The following is a 17,296-nucleotide window of genomic DNA, read 5'->3' as shown; positions in this document are numbered from 1 at the left end:
ATTCTTCGAACATTCGTTCAGAAAATTTGGATTGTGCCAGCCCTATTCGAAGGCAAGGAGAAAATGACAGATTCCCGCTTCGCGCATTCCAAGTTTGGGAATGGGGCACGGAAGGGTTGGAAGGGGAATGCGGCTGAGCTCCAGGCTCGCTATATCGCATTTCAGGCTATAGAAGAGGACCACCGCGCCATATCAAAGTCCTCTGCCCTCAGAGATACCCTAGATAGATGCCTGCCACGATTTGAAAATGCGGTCGTCTTTGGTCTGCAGTCTGATCCGATGGAACGTCTCCTCAATCTAGAAAAAGGAAGCTATATTCGTTGCCTCGGCCTACCTGAATTGAGGAATCAACTGAGTTGCACTGGTAGACCGTCAACGTGGTTCGATGGATGTTACCTACCAGTAATGGGCAATGCGCATGCCTTTGCTTTTTCCGCTCTTGTGGAAACAATTATCAACTCCAACCGAGAAGTTCTCGCACTACACACATGTCGCGGATATTACTGTGGGATGACAATGCGAAACCTTCAACTGACGGAGTCACAATACAAACGCTTGCTACCCCTCCTACGGGAATTAGAATGCCTTCATATGTGTCTCCGTCTCCCGAGGAAACAAGAGGATCTCGATAAAAGTGGCTTCTGTTTCCTTCTTGATATCCTTGTTGCTGTAGCACCAACGCTTAAGACGCTGGTGTTTTTTCAATGGCACCCAAAATATGAACTGAACCCACGATACTTTGAAGAATTATCCCGGGGTCTCCACTTCTCGCAGCTCCAGGATCTTAGCCTTCAGTCGATTGAAGTCACAGTCAATACTCTCAAGGCGTTTCTACAGAGCGCGGCTGCGACTTTACGGCGAATGACTCTGAAGTCAGTAGGGTTAAGAGATCCAATCACCTCAGCGCCAGATCTAGGACCTATGGACCGAGAAAGTCGAATTCGAGACAGAAATCTCCGCTTGTTATAATGCCGAGACGGCGACTGTTTCATTTGATACCTGGATCCAACAGCGTCGACTAGAGATGTCGACATGGTGCCCATTCGATTTACCGGGGACGAATTATGGTAAGTCATCCAGCTATGACTAGAAGCTTCTGTTAACCTTTGACAAGAACCGAGAGTTGGGTCAGATGGATTGGCTGAGAAACCAGTTGGCTTCGCATGTTTCCCTAGACGCGACAAATCTCGAAAATAAGTCTAAAATTATTATATATGACATGTAGTTCAATGCCGTTGAATATCACGATCCCCATATAAATGTAGCCACAGTGACGTGCATCATCAATTGGCCACTTGCCGCCACGTGCGAAATCCAATCCTGGGATATAAAATCTAAATCTAAAGTTACGAAGTGATTGATTCACCTGGGCATTTGAGATTGCTTATACAATGCTTGATTGGATTTCGGATGGCGTTATAACACGTATCCGAATGAGAGCGAAGAACAGCTAAGCTATTATTGTTGTATCTCAAATTCACCTGCGCAAATCCAAGATCAATAACTATTCATTATCAATTCCTAAAGAAAAGAGCCCAAGGCGTGAAAAGGTGCAAAAGTGTAGGCGCGGGCTCGGAGAAAACATCCCCGGAGATTCGAGCTGGCCTTTTCCTGTACTTTCTGGATTGTCCGGGGTTCTCGACCTTTCTCTCACCTCTCACCTCCACCTCCACCTCTCACCTCCTCTTCTTCTCTCACCTCTCTTCCTCTTTTCTTTCAGGTGGCTCCTCTCTTGAGCCCCTGTATCTTTCTTTTTTGATTCTCCGCGCTTCGTCGGTCCAAATTGCTATTGCATTTTCCTGAATTGCATCCGCATCTCCTGAAAAGAAACCCTATATATCCTACTCAATTACGAAAGAAAAGGATATACTTTTGCCTGTAAGTTATTCCCAAGTCCTTGTCATGCCATTGATTGCACCCGGGGTTTACGGTGATCTGTCCTGATCTGTCTTGATCCATCGTTATTGCATACTGACCCGGCCCGTCTTGATTGCAGCATTTCGTGCATAGCCCATTTATCAACCTTGTCTCCAACCCCGATTTACTCCGTCAACCCCCATTACTCCTAATGGCTCTTGAAACACCTACTACTGCCAACGGCGGATCCCTCGCTGCCATGTTGGAACAGCAGCACGCCCGCGACGAGTTGCACAAGCCCACTGTGGAGGAAATTGTGGACGAGGAGGACCTCAAACACCACCCTCCGACCTCACTGGAGCCCCTCCTCGTCGATGCCGACACACCTGAGCCTACCCCCCTCGCCAAAACCGCTTCCCCGGTGCCTGCCCCCAAGCCCGCTACCAAAAAGGCCCCGACATTCGATGTTCAATCCGAAGAATTGTTCCCGGCTTTGGGCAGCGGTCCGAAGCCTGCTGCCCCCGCCGCCGCTACATGGGGTGCGAAGAAACCTTCTGCGGCCTCTGCTGTCGCAAATGGCTTGCCCGCGAAGTCAATGGGTACGTGGATTATTTTGGACCTTCCGGATTGGACTTTTTTTGACAAATGAACAGAGATCCCCCGTGTCATGGCCCTTCCCGGAAAGCACATGGAGCAACTCCGCCTAGCACCCTCCCAGATGCAACCCCGTGGCCAGATGAAGAAGCCTCTTCGTGATATCCTCCGGGATATCTCCCGCAGGTCAAAGGCCAATGTTGATATGCGTGGTGGCCCTGGTGGCTCCATCATTTTCGAAGGAAAGGGCTCCGTAGATGCGGTGCGCCAGGCTCTCCGCGAGGTGGCCCAGCAGGTTGGATCTAAGGTATGTGTCTTAGACGTGCCGGAAACGAGTGTCTAGGCTGACCAATTCGTCCTAACAGCAATCCGTCCGTGTTCCCATTCCCACATCTGCACGCGCTCACATCATTGGCCGTCAAGGTACCGTTGTGCAGGATATCCAGACTCGCACCGGTGCCCGTGTTCAGGTCCCCCGTGCCGACCCCAACGCTGCCGGTGCCGACGACGATGATGATGATACCATTGATATTTTGATTGAGGGAGATGCCGTGGCCGCGGAGATGGCCCGCCGCGAGATCGAGGCGATTGTCAAGGAGCGCGGCTCCAACATGAGCTTCCGATTGAAGACTGTCCCTCCTGAATTCTTCCCCTTCATTGCAGGTGCACATGACGCCAACGTGCGGGCCATTGAAGAACGCACAAAAGCGCAGATCAACGTTCCGCGCTATGATACCTGGTCAAGTCAGCCCCCTCCTCAGGAAGCCAACCCTGGCCAGGTTCAGTTTGTGCCTGTGCCTGATAAGCACATTTTGATTTCCGGAGAACGGGCTGCCGCACAGGAGGCTCGTGCTGAGATTGAGCGCTTGGCTGCTCAATTGCATCAGCAGCTTACACTGCGCCAGCTGGCTATCAATCGTGGCCAGCACCAGTTCATTCTGGGTAATGAGGCCGACGCTCTGCATGACTTCGTTGCACAGACTGGATGTGCCATTGTACTCCCACCTTCTTCCGATGAGAGTGAGTTCCTCACCATCACCGGTCCCCTCGACCAAATCGAGGCTGGTATTGAACACGCTATGGATCTTGCGACAAGCATGCAGATGGCTAGCATTGATCTGTCCCGCCAGCATCCCAATGCTCCCGCCGGTCCCAATGCCCACGCGAGCGCTCTCTCGCAGTACCTCCGTCGCCGCCAGGTCGTTAAGGAACTCGAATCGACCTACGATGCGCACATTGCACTTCCTCCCAGCGTTGGTGGACCCGTCACTTGGGAGGTGTACTCCCGTGACGGCAAGAATACCATTCGTGCCCGTTCTGATATCATGAACCTAGTCCAGGCTCTCCCCCCCTCTAAACTCCGCCACGTCCCTGTTGACCCATACTTCCACCAGTACCTGCGCGACAAGAGCGCAAGTGCCCTTCAGGGTGACTTTGGTGTCCACCTTATGGTGCCGGATGACATCAACTGCCCCGAGGTTGTTCTTGTTTATGAAGGCCCCTCCGCAACTGCCTCGCGCTTTGAAGTCCCCAGACAGCGCCCCTCGCCCGCAGATGTTGCAGCCTTCGAGAAGGGTCTGCAGGAGGCCCAGGAATTCCTCCTGAGTGCCCTCGGAGACCAGAATGACATTGTTGCCAAGACGGTCTCCGTTCCTGGCAAATACCAGGAGAAGGCGCGTAAATTCATCACCCGCGAGCAGGAGGCCAAGGGCGAGGACAGCATCCCTGTGCGTGCCATTGTTGGCGACGTCAAGGGTTCTCAATGCGAGATTTCGCTTCGTGGTCCCTCGGCCCGTGTGACTGAACTTGTCGCCAAGCTGGAGGCTTTCGTCGTCGAGCAGGAGAAGGACGATCTCGAGCGTGGTTACACCACTACCTTCGACTTCCCCCAGAAGTACGCCAACTTCCTGATTGGCAAGCGTGGTGAAAACATCAACAAGCTCCGCGAGGAGTTCGATGTTGATATCAAGGTGGAGAACGGGAAGGTCGAGGTCAAGGGACCCAAGGCCAAGGCGGATGCTACCCGCATGCGCATCATCAACATGGGCAAGAAGTTGGAAGATGAGACTACTCACATTCTCAAGGTCCCCGCCCAATACCACCGTGAGTTGATCGGCCAGCGTGGAAACCAGGTCAACCGTCTTCAGGATCGTTACTCTGTCCGCGTCCAGTTCCCTCGCGCAACTGTTGCCAATGACGATTTGACGGAGACTGGCAGCGATGCTGGTGCTCGTCCCCAGCGTGCTCAGCAGGCTCCCGATGAGGTCCTCGTCAAGGGCCCCAGCAAGGGTGCTGACTTGGCTCGTGATGAGATTCTTAGCTTGCTGCAGTATGTCATTGAGCACGGTCATTCTGCCACCATCTCTGTGGCCCAGAGTCAGGTCGCATCCTTGATCGGCCAGCGCGGCCGTGAGATGGACAAGCTTCGCGCTGATACCGGTGCCCAGATTGATGTTCCCAACGCCAACGATGCGCCGGATGCGTCGGGCCGCGTGGAGATTCGTGTCAAGGGTACCAAGCAGCAAGTTGCTGAAGCCAAGAAGATCTTGCAGCAGCGGGCCAGCGAGTTCGATGCGACTGTGGTTAAGACCATTGAGGTTGACAAGAAGTACCACAAGGCTTTGATTGGTGGAGGCGGTATGTTTTCATGCAAAGTGATACGTCTATTTTCAATTACTGACTTAACATAGGTGCCAACATCCGCAAGATTGTCACCGAGGCTGGTGGCCCTACTGACGGCAACGCCGCCAGAATGGTCCGTTTCCCCCGTCCCGAGAGCACCGAATCGACCATCCGCCTTGAGGGCAACGGCAAGATCGTGGATAACATCATCGCCGCGATCGAAGAGTTCGTCAAGGAACGCCAGGACCAGGTCACGGAGATCATCGACATCCCCACCGCCCAGCACCGCATGCTCATCGGCCGTGGCGGCGAGACCCGCCGTGGCATTGAGTCCAAGTTTAATGTCACCCTTGATATCCCCAAGCAGGGCTCTGGCCGTACCGATGTGAAACTCAAGGGCCCCAGCAGCGCCGTCGAAAGCGCCAAGGAGCACGTCAAGTCCATGCTGAAGGAGCAGCACGCGGAGACCATCGAGGTCCCCAGCCACTTGCACCACGTCCTCGCCGACAATGGCCACATCTTCCGTCGTCTGCGCAACGACTACCAGGTCACCGTCGACCACGCCGGTCAACCTGTTCCCGTACCTGCCCCCTCCGCCGCCGAGGACACTCGCACCACAGCTGAAGGCACCGACATGCCCCTGATCATTGATGACCCCAACACAACCACCGATGCACACTCCTGGACCGTTGTGGACAACAACACATCAGAAGTCGCCTCCACCCCCTTCCCTTGGGTTCTCAGCGGCACCCCGGAGAACGTGGCCAAGGCCCGCGCCGTCATCGAGAAGGCTCTTGCCTCCGCATCCGAGCAGTCCATTACAGGCTACCTGATCCTGCCGGACCCCAAGACCTACCGCTTTGTCGTTGGTCAGGGCGGCAGCCAGATCAACGCCATCCGCAAGAAGACAGGATGCCGTATCAATGTGCCCAAGGACCAGGCTCGCGGTGAAGCGATTGAGATCCGGGGTAGCTCCAGCGGCCTGGAAGAGGCCAAGGAGATGATTCTAGAGGCCGTGCAGAATGGCCTTCAAGGCGCTGCGCGGTGAGTGGTTCTGGCTTGTTATTGCGACAGTGGTTTTCGATCTGACATATAAAACCGACTCTTACACCACCCCTCTCTGCTTTGAATTCGAGCGAGCGGGAACAATATCATTTTAGTTGTATTCTTTTGGCTTCTTCAATTCTTGTTTTCATCTTTTTTTGGTATCTATTTCATGAATATTGGTTTTTTAAAAAGGATTCTCTCTGGTCTTGCTTTCGCATTTATTGCTTTTGGCCTTTCTCATCCTACTGTGCCTTCTTTTCTTGTAGCTACTTCCCCAGATCTATTCGGATTGTTCTACGAGTTGATAGACCTGTCGATTCTTTGTGAAAGTGACGAGAGCGTTGACTGCCCAGGTGGCTTTCCAATCTAAATGATTTCACTCTATCATGAATGAATTGGAGATCTGTATACCTAATTTAGCTTAGGACATGCTATGGTATAGATCCGAATGCAGATTGCTTACTAGAAGAGGAACCCGATCGAACGCTGTCGAACAGCCTCGGACCTAATATCCTCTCGTCTCCGTATTAGAAATCACCTTCGGAGGAACTAATGTTGGAGATGCATTAGAGATGAGGGGACGTCAGGATCGTCGCTCCAAAAGGAGTTAAGGACTCCGGGCGGATCTGCCATGTCATCGTGATTTGTTGGTTGTACATATCCCAGCGAGGTAACTATATGTTGACATTCATTTCCATAACAATTCGGTTCCGAAAACTAAAGATTAATCCAATAAAGTATGTCGATACATATGAATAGATAAAAAAGGTAATATAAAATAAAAAAAAGAGTTGGGGTACTCATAAGGCCCCAACTCGAAAAAAAAACGCTCTCTTTGCTCTTTTAGCCATAGCGACTCGGACTCCCATCCGTATGGAAGACGGGTATTTAAATCTCAGATTCTTCATTCTGACCACACACAACCCCACTCGCTAGTCCCACAGTCAATCATCTAATTGCATAACGAACGCCCCGGCCAGTCTACTGCTGAGCCTGTTGAGCCTGCTGGGCCTGGAGGTAGTTGTATGCGCCGTATGCGATAGCACCACCGACGAGGAAGACGGCGTAGAGGCCGACGCCGAAGCCGGAGGCGGAGGAGGAAGACGAGGAGTCTGTGCTGCTGCTGGGCTTGGCCTTGGGCGAGGGGTCACCGGGCTATTTTTTCGACGGTGTTAGTATTGCGTGTGACTTTTGTGTAGATGGGGAAATATGGGGTGTGGGGGGAAGGATGTATGTAAGAAGGGGTGCGTACCAGGCGCTTCACGTTGCCGACAAACATGCCGTCGTCGAGGAGTGCGCGCGCCTCATCACTGTGGCCGACGTCGTCGAAGGCTTCGGTGCAGTCTTGGCCGGCGAGATCGAGGAGGACTTCCTCACCGCCACTGTTGGATTGGTTAGCCTGGTGGTTCTGGGGTTTGATGTGGGTCGGTGAAGCAATGCGAGACGAGTGAAGACAATAGGTTGAGGTGGCCTTTTTTTTTTTTTTTGGCTCTTCTCCTCTACTCTCGCTAGCGCTTGTTCTTTGGCTTCGGGTATTGGGATTCTAGATTCGGCAGTGATAGATATGGAGACAACGTACGGGTGTTCATTGGCGAATGTGGTGCAATCGTAGACCTTGTCGTTGATGATCAGGTAGAGGTCCTTCTTGGTGCTGTGCTCGGCGACCTCCTGCAAGGTGAGTTCCTTGGCTTCAGACATGATGAATTGAGGTATCTGGAATGATATTCCCGTTGTCAGTCGGGGTTCTGTATAAAAACCGGGCAAGTGAAGAGGGGAATGTGTTGAGTGGAGTTGGCGATAGGAGAAAACCCCGAGAAATGTTGGGGCGGAGATAGGAAACCACTTACGGGGTATGGGGAAGTGATAAGTCCAAAAAGCAGCCAGAGTACCGAGAAGGAGAAGAGGAGAGGAGAGAAGAGGAGGGAGAGGAATTGACGACCAAGACAGAATCAGCGAGAAAAAGAACAACAGATGTCGCTGGTACGTGCGGCTGGGCGGTCTCGTTCGTGTGGGGCCCAGGCACTGGACTTTGGGGATGCCGTGAATTACAGCCGGCTTATAAGAGGAGTCAGGCAAAAGGGGCGTTTATCATTGGATGGCTTCGATGAGTTTCTATTACTCTCTATCTTTGTCGCCGGTCCCGATAGTTAGTTCTGAATTGAGTCTACACTCTATGTATATTGCGCTAGATAGGATCTGGGGTCTGACGAATCAGGGGCTGCTTATTAGAGTACATGAAGAGGAGATCTGGCCTTGGGCTGTGTATAGTTAGTTGGTTAGTATCAAATTGTACTGTAGCATAGCATAGTTAACTGGTACAAGTACATTAATCGTATGTACAGTAACATGTATGAACTCACCATAACCTCGGGGATCGATTCTCGGGTAGCACCGACGGGAGAGCGTTCCGCTGGGCGGAATTAAGTACTAGCACACTTGCTGTTGTATAAATATCATAATACTATGTGCATAATAATATACCTCTATCCAATCGTCATCATGACATGCTAGAAATCAAAACGCTCATTTCGCTGGAACTCGCTCATAAAACACAATGTACGCCTGCTCGTTCTGTAATCGGTCCCGCGTCCGAAGCTCGCGCGGATTGAAGTTCGTGGCTCGGTCGTCATCGAATTTCCGCCAGCATTGCCGCTCCGCATCACGGACCAGCGAGATGTAGTGTCCGCTGCCCATCGAAGACCCGAGATGCCGTAGCACCGCAAACGCATCGTAATTGAACGGTGGAACCGTGGCCCCGGTGGCGGGCGGCATGCCGGGCTCCGGAGGGGGAGGATGAGGGTGAGCAATCACAAAATCGTCCATGCGGAGACCGTAAAGCGGGAAATCGATGGGGGTGTGGATCTTCCGTGCGCTTTGGGTCTTGGATGCAGAAAAGCGCTTGAAGTGGACAACGAGAATCTGGGGCGCTCGCGTGATGATGATCTGCTTGGTCGCCATTCGCTTGCATTTACAAAATGGACACTTCCAGACCTCGTCGCCACTCAGCATCTCCTCCTGGCAGTAGCTACGGAGGCACTGATAGATATCACCTGCACCTGTCGGTGGGATTTCCACACTGATACTGTAGAATGCTTCATATGTAGTGGATGTTTGCTGGCAGGTCGTGCAGCGTAGTCGACTGGCATGTTGTCCGGCAAACAGTGACGAGATAAAAGACTCCTCTCGGTGGCAGTATCGGTCCCATTCAATTCGGGAAACCTTGGTCATTGGCATTCGCTCTCGTTGCATCTCCTCCGAAAATGTCAAAGGTCGAAGCGGTGTTCGCTGCCAGTTGATATTGAGATCCTCGTGGAGGCAATCGACCACAAAATCGAAGAATTCTTTGGCATCTTGCTGCCGCTCAATGGCCCATTCTCGATTCAAGCGTCCACAGAAGTTCCGGAACGAGGTCGGCATGATGACCTCGACATCGTTCTTCCACAGTGACCGGATCAGGTTCGCATAAAGTCCAGGCATAACGCCCTGAGATCCCTTCCAATTTTTTTGTACATAATACCGAAATCGGTTGTCGATGAAGAACCTACTCAGTGGAATCGTGGCACTTAGGCATTGAAGGGTGGAATTCATGTAACACGTCACACCGAAATTGGTCAATCCAGTCTGCGGAAGCTTGAGGCGATCTAGGCGGGAGCTTGGAGTGTACAGGGCTGTTCGATTCGCCGAGTTCTGTCGTTGCAAATGGGGTTGGATCTGCCGCCCATCGGAGACACCGCTATAGCTGGGACGGGGCACAGCAGGGGGTGGTCGAGAGGGAGCCACTGACATGTGTGCAGCATAATTCGGAGTAGCACTAAGGGGAGGGCGGGAATCCGCGTGTGTCATGGACTGTTGAATATCGTGCGGTTCGGGAAAACGACGTAGGAAAGCCTCATATGTGTTGACGAATGGGGTTGAAGGTTCTGATCCAGTCTCCTCGGGTTCTTCCGTCAGCGATTCTTCCTCGGCATAGGTGCTCGTGTCGATCTCCTCGACTTTAGATTTCTCCATCCACTCAGATAATTCCTTCGAATTCAAAGGAGTGAACTCGCGCAGTCGTCTCTTCCGAATTTCGAGACTTGAGTTGGCACTAGCCATGGTAGGCACTCTCCCGAGGGGCCGACCAGGTCTAGATACGGGCTTTCTGGCCTGCAGAGAACTCATGGCCGCAGCAGTTGAGGACGTCGCAAGAGATTGTTGTCCTAAAAGATCGATCCAGGCATCCAATCCACCAACTAGGAGAGCCGGAGGCCGTCCCGCCTTCAGAGGCTTATATGCATTGAACTCATAGAGAGTATCGTAGAGAGCCCTCAAATGGGGTGCTGAAGTCCCCACCGGTGAGCCAGCGAGATAGCTGACGGAATCGGCGCTTTGGTCATAGTAAACCACAAGGTCGTACTCGTTCCGTTTCTCAAATAATGCCTGTTCATGCTCCGGTGAAACAACGAGACGCTCCTCTAGTTCTTCCGCTGACACATTCTCCTTCAGAACCACAGGTTCTATGCAAATAATAGATTTTGCATATACATGACCATTATCGTACTGGTCTCGAGGCCGAACATCGATTAGCAGAACATTAAATTTCCGCAGATTATCAAGGAGACTCTGTGCAGTTATAGTTGTGCTGTACGGCAAATCAGGTGAGTTGCTCCGAGTTTCTCGCGCCGAGTCCAACCCATTGGGCGTCAGGGACCTATACGGATTGTCGTCAAACCCTCCCCGCGTTGGACTGACCCGTGGTGAGTTGCTGAATTGCGAGTATCTTGGATTGGTTGAGTGTGTGCTCTCTGTTGACCTTCTCGGTGGGTTGGATGTGGGTTTTGATGGCACGGTGAAGACAGGGCTGTAAGCCGGGTCGGGAGCACGTGGTAACGATGTGTTAAGAGGAAGCTTCGGTGGAATGGTTGGTAAATTAGATGAAGAGCCCATGACCCGAGGTCCCAATGGCCGTCTTGGCGGTGGAGAGTTGTAGTTCGATGAATAAAGTGGAGTTTGCCCAGCAGATCCTACAATTGGGCTTCCCAGCCGAGTAGTACTTGCTCCCAACCCATGCTGGTTGGAAGGAGGAGACGCCTTGAGTTTGGCAAAACGTTGCGCAAGTGTGTCATCTGCAGGACTGGAAAACCTCTGCAAATTTACCTCCGTCTCGGGCACTCTTTGATACTGAGTTGGACTTGGCATTCTAGCGAAGTTTGTTCCAGACTCTTGATTCTCACGGCCCCGTGGCGTGACAGAAATTTGTTTTGGGGATCTGGATGTATATATACCGGTTGGCTGCATGCCACTGACCAAATTATCCTCGATGATTTCCCGCTTGATCGCATCCATAGTGCCTTGTTTGGACCGCACCGCCTTCACTAGATCGGCGAACTCCTTGTACCAATCAGGGCGTTGGCTGACGGTGCGATAGTCTGGATGATGGGGAATGAGATTGATAGTGATTTCAGAGGCACGAAGGTACTGAACGTAGGCTTTATCGTTGTATTCGTCGTCTGAGAGGTTCTTGGCCTTTGCGATTGCATCGGCAGCCGTTGGCAAGAGGATATCAAGCTATGATCCCGGTTAGAGGAAATAATTCACACAATTGTCAGAAGTGCGCATATACCGGTGTAGTCTCGTTAACATTCAACGCAGCAGCTTGGTCTTGTAGGTCTTTGATATTGGGGAACCGAGGTCGCCGTGGTGGGACGAGAGGGGCCTTGCCCTTGGGATACGAATCTGGTCGGGTGACTCGTCCGTTGGGATCCATGTCGTTCCCCATGTCGTTCCCCACCGAGTAAGGACGCCGGTTGTCCTTCCACGGTGGTATTTTTGGGGGAGATGGCAAAGTCGCCGCATCGGAGGACATGGTAGATCCAGGCAGCGACAAGCGGACTTAGCGCATGGTTATGTCCAAGATTAGGAAAACAAAGAGAGTAAAGCCAAAAGACAGGCGTACCCAATCCGCCGAATAATTGATCAAGTCCAAATAACAAACACAAATAACGAAAGACAGACCAGAGTAAAGAGGACAGATCCAGGGACAATGCGGGATGCCTCTGGGGTAATCAGATGACAGTACTTCACCGCCCTCAGCCTATGACGCCAGGGGCTTAGTCACTACTGAGGTGCCTGGAAGCTCCTCCTCCAACTTGCCAGTCTGATCTTCATATTTGCTAGATTAAGTGTCTTGGCTATCTGCAACGCTACTGTGATCTGAGTCCCCTCCAAATTAGACGTGCATCGGGTGTTTCGCCTTCGCCATGGCAGGCTGGTTCTCTTCAACCTCGCCGCTCGATGAGCAAATCGAGCGGGCGACAGCTTCCTCCTTGTGAGTTTTGATTGCCGCGTTGTTATCATACCTATATGAACCGGGGCTACCTACCAGGATGCTCTGAAATGAATGATCGCGTGGCTAACTCACTCTCAGGGAAGACATTGCCCTCAACCTGGAGATATCAGATATGATTCGATCAAAGAGCGTTCAGCCCAAGGATGGAATGAGGTCTTTGAAACGACGACTCGAGAATAAGAATCCCAACATCCAGCTGGCGACACTGAAGGTGAAACATTTATTCCCGTGAGACTAGGCTTGGAACAAGCGCTGATAAGCCCGCCCCTCTAGTTAACGGATACTTGTGTCAAAAACGGAGGAACACATTTCCTGGCCGAGATCGCGTCTCGAGAATTCATGGATAACCTTGTCTCATTGCTTAAATCCGAAGGCGCTCCTCTTAATGCCGAGGTGCAGGGCAAGATATTGGAACTTATCCAGAATTGGGCTATGGCTGCACAAGGCCGTATGGATTTGATGTATTTGGGAGAGACATATCGCAAATTGGAGAGTGAAGGATACCGGTTTCCACCAAAGACCGAAATGAGCGGCAGTATGCTGGAAAGCAGCGCAGTGAGTGTGCCTCAAACCCTTCCGTTGCAGAAGCTAATTTGTGAATCTGTCTCAGCCTCCAGAGTGGATCGACTCTGAAGTCTGTATGCGATGTCGGACTGCCTTCAGTTTTATGAATCGCAAACACCACTGCCGTAACTGCGGCAACGTGTTCGACGCTCAGTGTTCAAGCAAGACCATTCCTTTACCGCATCTTGGAATTCTGCAGCCCGTCAGAGTAGACGATGGATGCTATGCCAAATTGACCTCCAAGTCATTTGCGCCACCGGGAATTTCGGATCGGTCCGCGTTCAAAAACAACTCCATCAGCAAATCTAACACGATGGAACCTCGTGCTGGTAAACCGGACACAGGGTTCGATGAGGATTTGCGTCGAGCGTTGCAAATGAGTCTCGATGAAGCCGAGGGCAGAGGTCCTTCCGGGTTTGTACCGCAGACAGGCAACGCTCCAGAACCGGCCAAGGCTGTTCCAAAGCCGGAGAATGTGGACGAGGAAGATCCGGATCTCAAGGCTGCGATTGAAGCATCCCTGCGTGATATGGAACAACACAAGCAAAACCATGCGGCCGCATTGAAGAACGTGCCCACTTCAAATTCCACCTTGCGCGATTCCTCGAGCACGCCCACTCAATTGCCTAAAAATCCGTACGAACTAACCCCTGTTGAAACCGAGAATATTCATCTCTTCTCTACACTGGTTGATCGGCTCCAGCATCAGCCGCCGGGCACAATTCTTAGAGAGCCGCAGATCCAGGAGCTATACGAGAGTATCGGTGCGCTTCGACCAAAGCTGGCACGAAGCTATGGAGAGACCATGAGTAAACATGGTGAGTTCAGCTGTCTTTATTTATAGAACTGCAAGCTAATCCTCACAGATACATTATTGGACCTCCATGCCAAGCTCTCTACGGTTGTACGCTACTACGATCGGATGCTAGAAGAGCGTCTGACCAGAGCCTATTCCCAACACAATCTTGGTCATGGAGCTGTTCCTGGGGGCGCGCAGTATCCAAATCTTCAGCCAGCCTTCTCTAATCACGCTCCCGACGTCCAGAGTGGAGCCGAGAATTTCTATTATGGAACTCAAATGGACAGCTCTCGCCCACCTACTACTATGTATGCTCCGCAGCAGGTGAACGGCGATGGGTTCCAAGTTCCATCCACCTACCCATCACAAGCTCAACATGGTGCCCCGACAAATGAGTCTTATGGTCAGAATTGGGGTGGAAATACCTACCCGGCCCTTGGATCACCTCCACCTAGCAATGGCATTCCAAATAACTATGCCAATGCCCCAACGCCCAGTGCCCCGGCTCAATATTACGCAGCACCACACGACCAAGACACAGCCAGGTCACCCGGCGCAGAATCCCCATACCAGCCGTCGCCCATTATGCGCCGGGACTCCTCTCAGTATCAGGCCGGTGCAACTCCCAGCGGTCCAACCCCCGCTCCCGAACAACACGCATCTGCCGGGTATGTGCAATCGCCGGGCTATTCTGTGCCACCCACTGCGCCAGCACTTCATCAGCAGGCAACGGGCCCTTCTCAGTCTTACTATTACCCGTCACAACCCCAGCCTCAACAACCTCCTAATGCTGTGTCATCTGCATACCCTCCGATTAACGCTGGACAACCGGGGTCGTATGGACAGGAAACTTCGCAACCGCCTTATCAGCAACCAGCACGGCCCGTGGAGGAGAACCTGATTGAGCTATAGCGTCATTATACTTCGTTCGGCGTTATCTATGTTTTCATATTTTGCGTTTTTTTTTCGCCTCATGATACCTGAAGACTTTTAGCAGATTGAATGTGTAGCTTGAAGTGGGTGAATGAAGGGATCTCAAGTATACACGAAAAGACACTGCCTATTGCCAGTGGCTAATGCTGCCAATAGTTATTTCCAATATCCTCTAGAGCTCTCTACATTCTTAAGAGTGCATTTTAAATTATTTATGTAGCTGGGAGACGACCTGGATTGTTCCATTTATAGAAGAGCCTCGCCGCTGCCTTAGGCATTCCACAATATTGTTACCGCTCTTTAATCGCCGAAGACAGCGACCTCGCTCTCCCTCTTCTTCACTACTCTAATTTGCCCCGGATTTCTCTCCTGCTCTTATTCTTTTCGCATTCCATTTGATTTTTCGTTCATTATTAGCGGTTCGAACCGGTGTAACCCGGCTTTCAGCTTTTGAGTCTTGATTGCTTTTTGCCTGCATGCCCTCTAATCTGCCGTGAGACCTCTTGAACGACTTGCCTCGGCCAATCGCCACACTCTATGCTCTGTGACCACCGCTGATTACCCGCCTGTGGCTCCTCTGGGGTCTTTTTGCTTACCGCCATGCCTACCTCTAACGCTTCAAATACCTCTTCCCCTGTTAAGCGCCCCGGCCTCGGTCGCCGTGCAGTGTCCTCCCATGCAGTTGTCACGCGCAGCGCCAATCCTAATGACCTGTCGGTGTCTCACACGCAGAAAGCACCCCTACATCATAAACCTCACCGCACCCATGTTGTTGGAGCTCACCGTAACCACCACCGCAACCCCTCTACCGGCAAAAACTTCAACAAACTCCAACGTCTCCAAGTAGCAGCTCCCGAGACTGGTGGGCGGCACCATCAGCGCAAGAAGTCAGCCCCCGCAACCCCGATCGCGAGTCCAAAGGAAAGCGGGCACGTTCGCTGGGATCCGGTTGTAAATGACCATACAACCGATCCTTCCATGAAGCGAAACTTTTCCACTCCTGTGTTGCGACGGAATCCATCAGCCGTTGGGAAGAAAGCGTTGGTGACTGAGCGACCGCCCTCCAGCGCGTTAAAGAAAAAGTCGGTCGGCTTTGAGCTGGGGGATGACGAGACTGACGACGCTGAGTGGGAAGATACCACACAGTCACCCGAAAGTACGAGGCGCAACTCGGTGGCACCATCCAATCCCAGCGCAGACAATAGTACCGTTCTTGTCGACCACCTTACCTTCGTCAAGCGACCATACCCCCAAATGCCTCGAGCGACCAGTCTGCCCGAGTCGATCACCACCAAGTTTGTCCGAGAGCGTACTGAACTGCATGAGGATGAGGTTGCGGATGAGGAAGCCGAGCAGCACGATGAGGAAGAAGAAGCCGAGGAGTCCAGTCAGCACACGGAGCAGGGCGACATAGCAGCCCGGCTGCTAAGTCCTACGCACTCATCCAAAGCGCCCCCTGCCATGTCTTCTATCTCGGCTATGGTGAAGCCGGAAGCCAATAGTCTCAATACCCCGTCGCGTAGTAGCGCATCTCTCAACCTGGCTGCTGGCCAGGACAACGCTCGGCGCACATTGTCGTCAACCAGCATGGCCAGCATGCCGGGCTCTCAACCCCAAGCTACCTCATCCTCTATGGAAGGTGGAGTCTCCAGGTTCATTTTGGACAACAAGAATAGCGTTGAGGAATCTTCTCGCAACGATTCGGACCCGAATACTCCCTCGTCGTTCCTCCCACACTACCACCCCGACACACCGCCCTCTCCAACTAGTGCAGCGGCCAAGATGATCGCGTCTCCTGCGCGGCCGCGTGGTGCTGACCTGCCTTCTCGCACGCAACAGAAGCTCTGGCTGCAACGTACCGCTACCCTGAATAACTCACCTCCTGATAACCATGGAGTGACCGCAGCAGTTCCGCCGTCTACCATTGACCCGACATTTATCGCCGCTAACCACAGCACGTATGACGCCGCCAGGGGGCTCAACGGTGACGGCCGAGCTGGCGGTGCAGGACATGACAGCGAAACCCGTCATATCCGCAAGGCGTATGAGAAGACATCCCTAGAACTAATGGTCGTGCGACGTTTCCAGTCTCCCACCGGTCAGAGCTTCGCTCGTCTTCGTCATATCGTCCGAGCCAAGAAAGCGGAGCAAGGATCAGCTCTTATCAAAGCAGTCCAATCAGCACCTTCGCTGTCCCTTTTGCAGCAAAGCAAGCAGCCCACTCGTCTTAGCACCAGCCCTACATCTAAATCCCAGCCGCGTAATCCAACCCGCACTGCATCTGAAGATCCAGCGACAAATAACGAACATCCCAATACCACAAATGCTACCAAGGCCAACGACCCATCCCACCGCATCTTCTCCACTTCAACCGAAGCTTCACGTGGCCCGAATGGTGACAACGACGAAGGATTTGAGCTTAACGACAGCGCCATGTTGATCCGCCGGATGTGGGAGAGCCGAGAGGTCGCCATCCACGGCTAATTTATGATTTGTTTCACCCCTTTTATGTTTATGACGGTTCACTCTATGGTTGTTCGGCGCTCGCATTC

General features: G+C 52.3%; 5 protein-coding genes across 5 annotated transcripts; 3 read left to right on the top strand and 2 right to left on the bottom strand.

Moving 5' to 3' along the window:
* Positions 1-63: 63 nt before the first annotated feature.
* Positions 64-6,121, top strand: LCP9604111_5683 (putative RNA binding effector protein Scp160; the record flags this gene model as incomplete). Its single annotated transcript, XM_039073520.1, has 6 exons — positions 64-876; positions 1,828-1,878; positions 1,997-2,456; positions 2,511-2,758; positions 2,817-5,088; positions 5,142-6,121. 6 exons carry the CDS (start codon positions 64-66, stop codon positions 6,119-6,121), a joined length of 4,824 nt encoding a protein of 1,607 aa, XP_038928194.1.
* Positions 6,122-7,101: 980 nt separating this feature from the next.
* LCP9604111_5682 (cytochrome b5-like heme/steroid binding domain-containing protein) lies at positions 7,102-7,818 on the bottom strand (the record flags this gene model as incomplete). Its single annotated transcript, XM_039073519.1, has 3 exons — positions 7,102-7,275; positions 7,373-7,502; positions 7,700-7,818. The coding sequence occupies 3 exons, from the start codon at positions 7,816-7,818 to the stop codon at positions 7,102-7,104; spliced, it is 423 nt and encodes a 140-aa protein (XP_038928193.1).
* An 825-nt stretch (positions 7,819-8,643) lies between these two features.
* On the bottom strand, positions 8,644-11,965 carry LCP9604111_5681 (putative ubiquitin C-terminal hydrolase; the record flags this gene model as incomplete). Its single annotated transcript, XM_039073518.1, has 2 exons — positions 8,644-11,667; positions 11,723-11,965. The coding sequence occupies 2 exons, from the start codon at positions 11,963-11,965 to the stop codon at positions 8,644-8,646; spliced, it is 3,267 nt and encodes a 1,088-aa protein (XP_038928192.1).
* A 394-nt stretch (positions 11,966-12,359) lies between these two features.
* Positions 12,360-14,723, top strand: vps27 (ESCRT-0 subunit protein VPS27; the record flags this gene model as incomplete). The annotated part of the gene is made up of 5 exons (XM_039073517.1): positions 12,360-12,427; positions 12,527-12,659; positions 12,722-13,003; positions 13,059-13,830; positions 13,879-14,723. 5 exons carry the CDS (start codon positions 12,360-12,362, stop codon positions 14,721-14,723), a joined length of 2,100 nt encoding a protein of 699 aa, XP_038928191.1.
* Positions 14,724-15,344: 621 nt separating this feature from the next.
* On the top strand, positions 15,345-17,228 carry LCP9604111_5679 (uncharacterized protein; the record flags this gene model as incomplete). Its single annotated transcript, XM_039073515.1, has 1 exon — positions 15,345-17,228. One exon carries the CDS (start codon positions 15,345-15,347, stop codon positions 17,226-17,228), a length of 1,884 nt encoding a protein of 627 aa, XP_038928190.1.
* Positions 17,229-17,296: the final 68 nt, after the last annotated feature.

Source organism: Penicillium roqueforti, assembly GCF_015533775.1.
Source record: "Penicillium roqueforti strain LCP96 04111 chromosome Unknown scaffold_14, whole genome shotgun sequence".
Taxonomy (NCBI): Eukaryota; Fungi; Ascomycota; class Eurotiomycetes; order Eurotiales; family Aspergillaceae; genus Penicillium; species Penicillium roqueforti.
The sequence above is the reverse complement of the archived record's forward strand: the minus strand, read 5'-3'. Positions and strand labels throughout refer to the sequence as shown.